Raw genomic sequence first — 13,255 nt, 5'->3', positions numbered from 1 at the left:
TGTCACGGACAAGAGGTCAAATTATGTTGTGTTATTGTTTTGTGTCACGAACAAGATGTTGTAATGTTGTATGTGTCACAAACTTGTATAAATAAACCTTTGTTCTTCCTTTACATTCTCATGTTCTTTATAATTTCTCTCTCGTTTTCTATCTTAAAACAACATGAACTAAAATCTTGCTTTCACGAACAAGAGCTTTCAAAGACGGTTTTAGATCACAAACACAAACAATTTCTCTCTCGTTTATTCTCTTAAAACAACATTCACAAAAATCTATTTTTCTCTCTTATGGATTCTTCTTCTCAAAACAACAATCTTGATGATACATTTGATCAAATCTTTGATCAACACTTTGACGTTGAACAACTGAAAGCTGATTTGGTTGAACATATATGGCGTAAATTTGGACGTGATGAAGACAACAATTGAGCTCGGATGCTTCTTTCAAATTATTCTCGTTTATTTTATTAATTTTTGTTTTTATGTTTAAAAAATATATGTTTAAAATGTTTTATTTAATAAATGAATTTTATCTTTAAAAAGATGGAAGACTTTCCAGACGACTTAATTAAGTCGTCCGATAAGTCGTCCAGCTGGGAAGACTTTCCAGACGCCTTATTATAAGTCGTCTAATAAGTCGTCCAGATGGAAGACTTTCCAGACGACTTAATTAAGTCGTCCGATAAGTCGTCCAGCTGGGAAGACTTTCCAGACGCCTTATTATAAGTCGTCTAATAAGTCGTCCAGATGGAAGACTTTCCAGACGACTTAATTAAGTCGTCCGATAAGTCGTCCAGCTGGGAAGACTTTCCAGACGCCTTATTATAAGTCGTCTAATAAGTCGTCCAGATGGAAGACTTTCCAGACGACTTAATTAAGTCGTCCGATAAGTCGTCCAGCTGGGAAGACTTTCCAGACGCCTTATTATAAGTCGTCTAATAAGTCGTCCAGATGGAAGACTTTCCAGACGACTTAATTAAGTCGTCCGATAAGTCGTCCAGCTGGGAAGACTTTCCAGACGCCTTATTATAAGTCGTCTAATAAGTCGTCCAGATGGAAGACTTTCCAGACGACTTAATTAAGTCGTCCGATAAGTCGTCCAGCTGGGAAGACTTTCCAGACGCCTTATTATAAGTCGTCTAATAAGTCGTCCAGATGGAAGACTTTCCAGACGACTTAATTAAGTCGTCCGATAAGTCGTCCAGCTGGGAAGACTTTCCAGACGCCTTATTATAAGTCGTCTAATAAGTCGTCCAGATGGAAGACTTTCCAGACGACTTAATTAAGTCGTCCGATAAGTCGTCCAGCTGGGAAGACTTTCCAGACGCCTTATTATAAGTCGTCTAATAAGTCGTCCAGATGGAAGACTTTCCAGACGACTTAATTAAGTCGTCCGATAAGTCGTCCAGCTGGGAAGACTTTCCAGACGCCTTATTATAAGTCGTCTAATAAGTCGTCCAGATGGAAGACTTTCCAGACGACTTAATTAAGTCGTCCGATAAGTCGTCCAGCTGGGAAGACTTTCCAGACGCCTTATTATAAGTCGTCTAATAAGTCGTCCAGATGGAAGACTTTCCAGACGACTTAATTAAGTCGTCCGATAAGTCGTCCAGCTGGGAAGACTTTCCAGACGCCTTATTATAAGTCGTCTAATAAGTCGTCCAGATGGAAGACTTTCCAGACGACTTAATTAAGTCGTCCGATAAGTCGTCCAGCTGGGAAGACTTTCCAGACGCCTTATTATAAGTCGTCTAATAAGTCGTCCAGATGGAAGACTTTCCAGACGACTTAATTAAGTCGTCCGATAAGTCGTCCAGCTGGGAAGACTTTCCAGACGCCTTATTATAAGTCGTCTAATAAGTCGTCCAGATGGAAGACTTTCCAGACGACTTAATTAAGTCGTCCGATAAGTCGTCCAGCTGGGAAGACTTTCCAGACGCCTTATTATAAGTCGTCTAATAAGTCGTCCAGATGGAAGACTTTCCAGACGACTTAATTAAGTCGTCCGATAAGTCGTCCAGCTGGGAAGACTTTCCAGACGCCTTATTATAAGTCGTCTAATAAGTCGTCCAGATGGAAGACTTTCCAGACGACTTAATTAAGTCGTCCGATAAGTCGTCCAGCTGGGAAGACTTTCCAGACGCCTTATTATAAGTCGTCTAATAAGTCGTCCAGATGGAAGACTTTCCAGACGACTTAATTAAGTCGTCCGATAAGTCGTCCAGCTGGGAAGACTTTCCAGACGCCTTATTATAAGTCGTCTAATAAGTCGTCCAGATGGAAGACTTTCCAGACGACTTAATTAAGTCGTCCGATAAGTCGTCCAGCTGGGAAGACTTTCCAGACGCCTTATTATAAGTCGTCTAATAAGTCGTCCAGATGGAAGACTTTCCAGACGACTTAATTAAGTCGTCCGATAAGTCGTCCAGCTGGGAAGACTTTCCAGACGCCTTATTATAAGTCGTCTAATAAGTCGTCCAGATGGAAGACTTTCCAGACGACTTAATTAAGTCGTCCGATAAGTCGTCCAGCTGGGAAGACTTTCCAGACGCCTTATTATAAGTCGTCTAATAAGTCGTCCAGATGGAAGACTTTCCAGACGACTTAATTAAGTCGTCCGATAAGTCGTCCAGCTGGGAAGACTTTCCAGACGCCTTATTATAAGTCGTCTAATAAGTCGTCCAGATGGAAGACTTTCCAGACGACTTAATTAAGTCGTCCGATAAGTCGTCCAGCTGGGAAGACTTTCCAGACGCCTTATTATAAGTCGTCTAATAAGTCGTCCAGATGGAAGACTTTCCAGACGACTTAATTAAGTCGTCCGATAAGTCGTCCAGCTGGGAAGACTTTCCAGACGCCTTATTATAAGTCGTCTAATAAGTCGTCCAGATGGAAGACTTTCCAGACGACTTAATTAAGTCGTCCGATAAGTCGTCCAGCTGGGAAGACTTTCCAGACGCCTTATTATAAGTCGTCTAATAAGTCGTCCAGATGGAAGACTTTCCAGACGACTTAATTAAGTCGTCCGATAAGTCGTCCAGCTGGGAAGACTTTCCAGACGCCTTATTATAAGTCGTCTAATAAGTCGTCCAGATGGAAGACTTTCCAGACGACTTAATTAAGTCGTCCGATAAGTCGTCCAGCTGGGAAGACTTTCCAGACGCCTTATTATAAGTCGTCTAATAAGTCGTCCAGATGGAAGACTTTCCAGACGACTTAATTAAGTCGTCCGATAAGTCGTCCAGCTGGGAAGACTTTCCAGACGCCTTATTATAAGTCGTCTAATAAGTCGTCCAGATGGAAGACTTTCCAGACGACTTAATTAAGTCGTCCGATAAGTCGTCCAGCTGGGAAGACTTTCCAGACGCCTTATTATAAGTCGTCTAATAAGTCGTCCAGATGGAAGACTTTCCAGACGACTTAATTAAGTCGTCCGATAAGTCGTCCAGCTGGGAAGACTTTCCAGACGCCTTATTATAAGTCGTCTAATAAGTCGTCCAGATGGAAGACTTTCCAGACGACTTAATTAAGTCGTCCGATAAGTCGTCCAGCTGGGAAGACTTTCCAGACGCCTTATTATAAGTCGTCTAATAAGTCGTCCAGATGGAAGACTTTCCAGACGACTTAATTAAGTCGTCCGATAAGTCGTCCAGCTGGGAAGACTTTCCAGACGCCTTATTATAAGTCGTCTAATAAGTCGTCCAGATGGAAGACTTTCCAGACGACTTAATTAAGTCGTCCGATAAGTCGTCCAGCTGGGAAGACTTTCCAGACGCCTTATTATAAGTCGTCTAATAAGTCGTCCAGATGGAAGACTTTCCAGACGACTTAATTAAGTCGTCCGATAAGTCGTCCAGCTGGGAAGACTTTCCAGACGCCTTATTATAAGTCGTCTAATAAGTCGTCCAGATGGAAGACTTTCCAGACGACTTAATTAAGTCGTCCGATAAGTCGTCCAGCTGGGAAGACTTTCCAGACGCCTTATTATAAGTCGTCTAATAAGTCGTCCAGATGGAAGACTTTCCAGACGACTTAATTAAGTCGTCCGATAAGTCGTCCAGCTGGGAAGACTTTCCAGACGCCTTATTATAAGTCGTCTAATAAGTCGTCCAGATGGAAGACTTTCCAGACGACTTAATTAAGTCGTCCGATAAGTCGTCCAGCTGGGAAGACTTTCCAGACGCCTTATTATAAGTCGTCTAATAAGTCGTCCAGATGGAAGACTTTCCAGACGACTTAATTAAGTCGTCCGATAAGTCGTCCAGCTGGGAAGACTTTCCAGACGCCTTATTATAAGTCGTCTAATAAGTCGTCCAGATGGAAGACTTTCCAGACGACTTAATTAAGTCGTCCGATAAGTCGTCCAGCTGGGAAGACTTTCCAGACGCCTTATTATAAGTCGTCTAATAAGTCGTCCAGATGGAAGACTTTCCAGACGACTTAATTAAGTCGTCCGATAAGTCGTCCAGCTGGGAAGACTTTCCAGACGCCTTATTATAAGTCGTCTAATAAGTCGTCCAGATGGAAGACTTTCCAGACGACTTAATTAAGTCGTCCGATAAGTCGTCCAGCTGGGAAGACTTTCCAGACGCCTTATTATAAGTCGTCTAATAAGTCGTCCAGATGGAAGACTTTCCAGACGACTTAATTAAGTCGTCCGATAAGTCGTCCAGCTGGGAAGACTTTCCAGACGCCTTATTATAAGTCGTCTAATAAGTCGTCCAGATGGAAGACTTTCCAGACGACTTAATTAAGTCGTCCGATAAGTCGTCCAGCTGGGAAGACTTTCCAGACGCCTTATTATAAGTCGTCTAATAAGTCGTCCAGATGGAAGACTTTCCAGACGACTTAATTAAGTCGTCCGATAAGTCGTCCAGCTGGGAAGACTTTCCAGACGCCTTATTATAAGTCGTCTAATAAGTCGTCCAGATGGAAGACTTTCCAGACGACTTAATTAAGTCGTCCGATAAGTCGTCCAGCTGGGAAGACTTTCCAGACGCCTTATTATAAGTCGTCTAATAAGTCGTCCAGATGGAAGACTTTCCAGACGACTTAATTAAGTCGTCCGATAAGTCGTCCAGCTGGGAAGACTTTCCAGACGCCTTATTATAAGTCGTCTAATAAGTCGTCCAGATGGAAGACTTTCCAGACGACTTAATTAAGTCGTCCGATAAGTCGTCCAGCTGGGAAGACTTTCCAGACGCCTTATTATAAGTCGTCTAATAAGTCGTCCAGATGGAAGACTTTCCAGACGACTTAATTAAGTCGTCCGATAAGTCGTCCAGCTGGGAAGACTTTCCAGACGCCTTATTATAAGTCGTCTAATAAGTCGTCCAGATGGAAGACTTTCCAGACGACTTAATTAAGTCGTCCGATAAGTCGTCCAGCTGGGAAGACTTTCCAGACGCCTTATTATAAGTCGTCTAATAAGTCGTCCAGATGGAAGACTTTCCAGACGACTTAATTAAGTCGTCCGATAAGTCGTCCAGCTGGGAAGACTTTCCAGACGCCTTATTATAAGTCGTCTAATAAGTCGTCCAGATGGAAGACTTTCCAGACGACTTAATTAAGTCGTCCGATAAGTCGTCCAGCTGGGAAGACTTTCCAGACGCCTTATTATAAGTCGTCTAATAAGTCGTCCAGATGGAAGACTTTCCAGACGACTTAATTAAGTCGTCCGATAAGTCGTCCAGCTGGGAAGACTTTCCAGACGCCTTATTATAAGTCGTCTAATAAGTCGTCCAGATGGAAGACTTTCCAGACGACTTAATTAAGTCGTCCGATAAGTCGTCCAGCTGGGAAGACTTTCCAGACGCCTTATTATAAGTCGTCTAATAAGTCGTCCAGATGGAAGACTTTCCAGACGACTTAATTAAGTCGTCCGATAAGTCGTCCAGCTGGGAAGACTTTCCAGACGCCTTATTATAAGTCGTCTAATAAGTCGTCCAGATGGAAGACTTTCCAGACGACTTATAATAAGTCGTCTGCGCAGTCTTTTGGATTGAAGTAAATACCTGACTCAAGATAGCAGCTTTCATTGATCTGCGGCCTCTGCTGCCCTCGTAAGCCAGTATCGGTGGAGACGGACTGTCTGCTCTGGGACCACCAATACTAGCACCCAATTCCGGCATAGCTGTGTACGTCTAGACCTGAAGAACTTGTATAAACCCATCCACGGTGTAACAGCCAGCAATTTCTTTGTTCCACAAAGAGTCCATCAGCACCTTAAACGCGACTCTCCCCCATGGATAATTCTCAAACCGTTCTAAATCCATCACTAGCCTTGCCAGAGTAGATCGTGTAGCGGTTGAAAACTTTCTCCCTTCAATGAATCCAGTGAAGATGGAGAGGTACGCGAGCCGCTTGCGATCTTCCCTGGACCAATCCCCGCATCTCTTCAGTGCTGCTATTATCTGATCAGTAGTTGGCCCAGCTTCCAGATGAACTCCCAGCATCCCCCAGAAAGAAACCATCTCTGGGGTAACGTCACATTTTGGTGTCTCAAGGTCCTCGATGTACTCGCAGTTTAGACCAGTGAGGTTTTCAAACTCTAACAGTGAAAACCTCAAAGGTTCTGGACCAACGAGAGACCACATCTCATACTTCTTCTTAATGTCCAGCTTGAAACTGAGCATGTAGTGAACCAGCCTTGAAGCCCAACCAAATCCCTGCTCCTTGAACTTGATGAAAACTCCCAAACTCGACTCCTTGAGCTCTTCAAATTCGTCATCAGTAAGAGCTTTCCTAAGAGCAGTATGCAACTTGCTGTTATCCGTATGATACGAAATGCTATTGTGGGCTTCTGGTTCTTCCCCTGATGTGTATAACCTACGGGGGAGTTCTGGAATATCCATCCTTTTTGTCTGCAAAATAATCAAAGACAACAATATAAGTCCAGACGACTTAGTAGACGACTTAAATTACTTACAAGTCTTCCAGTCGCAGAAGGAGTTGGAGTACTCGTCATTGCGGTTATAGATCTGAAAAAATAAACGTGAAACGGTGAGAATGAGTAAATTGATAGAGACAACGTTTTATGTTCATCTTTTCCTCGAGATTGATGACTTAGCGGCGTTAGGGTTTACAGAGAAACGGCGCTAAGGTTTACAGAGAAGAAGCGGCGGCGCTAGGGTTTAGAAGAAGCGGCGGCGCTAGTGTTTAGAACGTTGGTGACCACGGTGGCGAGGGCGACGGTTTGTTCGGAAATAGTGGAATCGGCGGCGCTAGGGTTTAGAGGAATCGGCGCGGCTAGGGTTAGAAGAAGCTGCGGCGACAACGGTGAGAATGAAGTGAGATAGATAGCCGATGTTGAGAACGATGGTTTGTTCGGAAATCGTGGGAATTCGAAATCGCCTTTGAGAGGGAGAACTGTTAGGGTTTCTGAATTTCGCGAAAAATGAAACAAAAAAAATAAAAATCACCTTATATATTGGGTAAATAATCCGGTTAGCTTTAAAATTACATTGGTAAACTTTAAGGTTTGGTCCGGTTTAGACGACTTATTCTGGCTGATAATGTACAACAGACGACTTAATATTTAGTCGTCTGTTTTCAGACGACAAAATATTAAGTCGTCCTAGACCCTAAAATGAACCCCTAAACTAAAATGACTAGATTAACTAACTAACCACGTTATAAAATCAAATTATACTTAAATAGTGTTTACTATACACAGAAATGAACACGCATAAGTAATTTTAAAAATTTTCAAAAACGGTTTTAATGCTTTCCAAAATCTAACCCTAAGAACACATACAATACTACAACATATGTTGATGAAACATAAACTTAAGAATATCATGACTCACTACTTTCACTCATCTATGCTGAAAACAATTGAAATTTGTTATATCTTAATTTATACCTCCTAAGACATATGTTAATTACATAATTCCCATTTTTCACTTATCAAAATATTTTTTACAAAATTTTTAAATTATGTTTAAGACTAACTGTCCAGACGACTTTCAGTTAAGTCGTCTGGACGACTTATTTTCAAGTCGTCTAAACAGACGACTTGCGAGGGGTAGAAACGTAAAAAAAATTCCGTTTTTTTGTTTGGTCACAAGGGGATAGTTGTAATTTCAATAGCCTTTTAGGTTACTTTTGCCTTTGACCCAAGTTGGGGTATTGTTTTGGTTTGACTCCAAGTTTTGAGTCACACTTGGCAATTCTCCCTTAAAAATAAAAAGTTTAGTAAATTTTTTTTTAAGAACCCTTAATTAAAAAACTACCATTGGAGCCACAAAATCGATTAGTTTATTAACTAGAGTTCTTAAGTCCACTAACTACATTTATATACTTAAATAATGTTTAAGAAACACAAATGGGTTTCTTGCAATAAAGATGCTCCTACCAATCAACATCACGAAAGGTTGTCATATTTTGCGTTCACATTTGAAAAATAGTTTTTTTTTTTTTTGGTCGGCAAATGCATGGGGACTCAAAACCCGCGGGGATGACTATTTTCATTAATTTTTATTTTTTGTTAACCATTAATCAAGTATTTATTTTGGAAATTAAAACTGATTCCCTTTTTCAAGTTTCAAAATATTTTGCTCGTTTCGAGTAAATTTCATTTCAATCAACGACGACGCAGTGGAGATGAACCCTTCTCACGGTGCTGCCGACGGTAAGCAACGACCGGCGATGTATCCCGAAATCGACCAATCTATTCCAGATAACCCCTTCGCTCAGACGAATCCTTACGTCTCTTCTTCCCCTAATCTCTACCCTCCCGTCTCATCCAACAACCAACCACCGTCTGCTCCTCCGCAGGCTGTCGAAGAGATTCTCATCCGAGTCCCCGGCGCCATCCTCAACCTCATCGACAAATCCTACAGCGTCGAGCTCGCGTGCGGCGATCTCACCATCGTCCGAATCGTGCAGGGAGAGAACATCGTCGCCGTTCTCGCCAACGTCGCTGACGAGATCCAGTGGCCGTTAACGAAACGCGAGGTGGCGACCAAGGTCGATGGATCGCATTACTTCTTCTCGATCCACCCGCCGAAGGAATCCGGATCCGATTCGGATGATGAGATCTTAAACTACGGGTTGACCATTGCTTCGAAAGGGCAAGAGAACGTGTTACACGGGCTTGATCAGGTTCTTAGGGACTATTGCTGTTTCGCCGAGCAGAGGATGTCTGAGAAGGCCAAGGGTGAAGAGGTGCTTGGAAACTCAATGGCTGCTGCGACTTCTCCCGAGGAGTTGAAGGGTGATAGGAAGGACATTGTGGAGGGTCAATGTGCGGCTTATTGGACCACGCTCGCCCCTAACATTGAGGATTACAGTAGCAAGACTGCTAAGATGATAGCTTCTGGGTCAGGTCAGCTGATCAGAGGGATACTTTGGTGTGGGGATGTGACTGTGGAGAGGCTTAAGAGGGGAAACGAGGTTATGAAGAATAGGCTGAGTCGTGCCGAGAAGGAGAAAGATGTTAGCCCTGAGACGTTGAGGAGAATCAAGAGGTATGGTGATGTTTAGTATCATTTGTAGTTAGAGATGCTTCTGTGTTCTGAAGAAAGGTTGAGACTTTTTAATATATATATAGTCAGTGTGCATTCTTACGGTAGTTTTTTTATTGAACGAACAATTTGTGTGCTTGTGCTGATTTCTCTATTGCGGTTTCTGTGTAAAGGGTTAAGAGAGTGACACAAATGACGGAGAAAGTGGCGACTGGTGTTCTTTCTGGTGTTGTCAAAGTCTCGGGATTCATCACTGGCTCGGTGGCAAACTCAAAAGCTGGAAAGAAGTTTTTTGGCCTCTTGCCTGGAGAGATCATTCTTGCATCCCTCGATGGATTTAGTAAGTAGTATATTGCTTTTTTTTTGGGTTTCCCAAGTTTTCTATCCCATGCCTGGAGGGTCATGGAAAAACTTCCTGATCATGAATTGCCTTGCTTTCTTTCTTTCATCAACATTTACAATCATATGCTTGTTTATCCTTGTTTCTTTCTGATGATTATAAGTTCTTTCAAGTTTTTTTTTCTTTTTCGAGTGACATTTTCTAGATCTTGCTTGATATGATGTTTCGTTCTGCTTCTTACCTTGATAAATATACGCCAATAACCTCTGGAGCATTATTCTTTTGGGGATATCTGAGTGGAAGTTGCCAAACGTTTTCTAAAATTTTGTTTCCCTTATATGCAGAATCGTGTCATTCTTTTTTTTGAGGCACATGGCAGTAGTAACCTTGTGCCTTCTTTCATTTCTGCAGGCAAGATATGTGATGCTGTTGAAGTGGCTGGAAAAAACGTCATGTCGACTTCATCAACCGTCACAACGGAACTCGTTGATCACAAGTATTGTTTTTTCAATCTCCTATAAAAGCTATCATATATCTCACAGCAAAGAGTGATCTCTAGCAAATGATCAAAACTGGCTTAGAATTTAATGAAACCTCATGGATTTTTGCAGGTATGGAACAAAAGCAGCCGAGGCTACTAACGAAGGGCTGGACGCAGCAGGACACGCTTTTGGAACGGCGTGGGTTGCTTTCAAGATCCGAAAGGCACTTAACCCTAAAAGTGTCTTAAAGCCTTCAACATTAGCCAAGTCTGCTGTCTCTGATTTAAAGGCTAAGAAAGGCTCCAAGTAACAGCCTTCCCGGAAAGCATGTATATGAAGTATTCATACTTGCATTTAGTTTATCCTTTTGGAAAATTAAATGATGAATTACCAATGCATTCTACATTTTTCTTGTGTATATTGTGATTCTATGTATAACTATGTAAAAACAATTTCTTTGCATTTTCTCTTACTATATACTCCATCCTTTCAGTGTTATTCTATTTTTTTTTTTGTTACACAAAAAGTGTTACTTTACGATTCCAATGTAAATTATATTTATTTTCATGTGTAAATTAATTGCAAACTGTATTAGTTTTATAAATAATTGTATTTATCTCAAATACTATTGGTCGTAAAAATGTAATTAATAACAACTTACATATATTTTCGTTATTTTTTTAGTTTGTCTGAAAAGTGTCAAAGTGACATTTATTCAGAAACATAGCGAGTATTATGTTTAATCCTAATCGACCCTTAGCGAAAACAAATTACATGTTTAGAGTATCATCTCTCTTTTTTACTATAAATAAGATACATTGCAAAGAGAGAACAATCCAATTAATAAGAATAATAATTATAGAGAGAGAGAGAAAAATGTTTTAAAGAGAGAAAGTTTTAAAGAATCAACTAGAAATGCACTTGAACGGTGACAAGTGGTTGATTTCCGTGTGTGATTTCATCCCCAACTCTTATCCGACTATATCAAGTAGTGTTCACCACTAAACTAGGCTAAGGTATGTTTTCGGTTTAACACACTTCTGCATTAGAATTTCTAACAGAGGACACAGTCCGAGTGGGTAAGGTATTCGAACCCCTACCCTACAACATCAACAAGAGGAGGACAAAACCTAAAGCTTGTAACATGTGACAAGTACTATGAGGTTTGAGGTTGGAACAAGTAAAATAAAATAATCTATTTATCAAATATTTATTGTACATTAGCTTAAATGTCATATCTATCTATATTATATTATTATTTGAGAAAAAGTAATTTTGCGTATTTTTCATTTCCATAATTTTAGATAATTTCACTTAACTGTTATAGTCTTGTGATTTTGACCAAAGAGCCGTCAATTTAAATTCATCATATTATCTAAACTTAATTAAATAAAAAAGTATAATAGAGATCTAAATATTTTGTTCGACTCAATCTTTAAATCATATTTGTTATAGGATATGTAGCGTAATATACTTCAATCAATTTGTAAGAGGTTTTAATTAGTGAAAACTCTATCGTATGTAAATATATATAATGTTTGTAATTTAATTATTGTGCTTCACTCATTCTCAAAGAAAAAAAAATATACATAATGAATTGAACGTCACTGTATTGATCAAAACTTTAAGATCTTCATAATTCTCAAACAAATAATAGAAATGAACTAAGTTCGATTGGTATGTGCCGTTAGATTAATTTCATATATCATAAATATATAACGTATTGTATTGTACGAATACTTAGTACATATAAAAATAATCAAATAAATAGAAGTGGTATTATAACTTAATTCTAAGAATATGTCTTTCAAAAAAATAATGTATTATATTATATTAAATATTCAGCATGAGGCACTTTTTAAAATAATAGTTATGGAGTATGTAGCCTAATATTTTAATTTGTATTAGTTTATTATAAATAGTTAATTTATAGTTTTTTTAAAATGAAATATAATATATGTGGTTTACATTATTTTATCTTTATTAGCATATGAATTTGTAGGTATAAGACAAACAAAATTATCTACATCTTGAAGTTTCATTAAATTATATGCATTTATAGATATATTTTGGGTTCTTCCAAGACATTGTTGTAACAGTTTTATTCAATAAGCCTTAAAAAGATATATTTAATTAGAACCCTAACTTTATTAAATAATATATTATATTATTATAAAAGTAAATACACAATAATATTTTGAAAATATTTACGGAATCTCAAATATTATATTTCAAAATTTATTGAGATTAATTTTATATTTTTGATTAATGTGTACATAACAAAACTATACGGCTATGCCTAATAATTAATATTTGTTGATAAAAATTAATATTCGTTGAAATCCCAAAATAAAATTATATTTACATTTTTTTCAACATTTTCTGAATTTTACATAAAATTTTAATATATATATATATATATAGATATATATTTGATATCACAACTCATATATGGTTCTTTTTTTTCATAATTATGAGATGCATGTGTTAAGATGATTAATATGACACAATAAATATGTGTTAATTAAAAATATTTAATGTTTTTCCTTATATTATTAACCAATCAAAAATTATCTATTGATTTTTATCAATAAATTTAATTTAGCTAAATTATTATAAATTTCAAATATATACAAACTTACTTAACGAAAATAAAATTAAATGATTTAATTTTAATTAAAATTAGTTGATAAGTATTTTATTAAGAAAGTTGGTGGCTGTCTCACCAATGTTAAAATTTAGAATAAGTTCCTCGTCAGATTTTTTAACCAATAAAATTAATAATATACTGGCTTAGAGATTCAATAGTAGTTTTTAATCATAACAAGATCTTGATCCGCGCGCCAGCGCGAATATGAATTTTTAGTTTTTAATTATTTATTTTATTAAATGATGTATTTGTAATATTCGTTCATATTATATTCATTAAGTAAATATTTTTTTTTGCATCTTAAACTATCTATTTT

At 38.5% G+C, this 13,255-nt stretch overlaps 1 protein-coding gene across 1 annotated transcript; it reads left to right on the top strand.

Annotated features, from left to right (window-relative positions):
* The first annotated feature begins 8,537 nt into the window (after window positions 1-8,537).
* Window positions 8,538-10,781, top strand: LOC106307211. Its single transcript, XM_013744099.1, has 4 exons — window positions 8,538-9,470; window positions 9,641-9,807; window positions 10,219-10,303; window positions 10,419-10,781. The coding sequence occupies exons 1-4, from the start codon at window positions 8,605-8,607 to the stop codon at window positions 10,597-10,599; spliced, it is 1,299 nt and encodes a 432-aa protein (XP_013599553.1). The 5' UTR covers window positions 8,538-8,604; the 3' UTR covers window positions 10,600-10,781.
* The last annotated feature ends 2,474 nt before the right edge of the window (window positions 10,782-13,255 follow it).

Source organism: Brassica oleracea, chromosome C8 (assembly GCF_000695525.1).
Source record: "Brassica oleracea var. oleracea cultivar TO1000 chromosome C8, BOL, whole genome shotgun sequence".
Taxonomy (NCBI): Eukaryota; Viridiplantae; Streptophyta; class Magnoliopsida; order Brassicales; family Brassicaceae; genus Brassica; species Brassica oleracea.
This window is presented reverse-complemented; position numbering and strand designations above follow the sequence as displayed.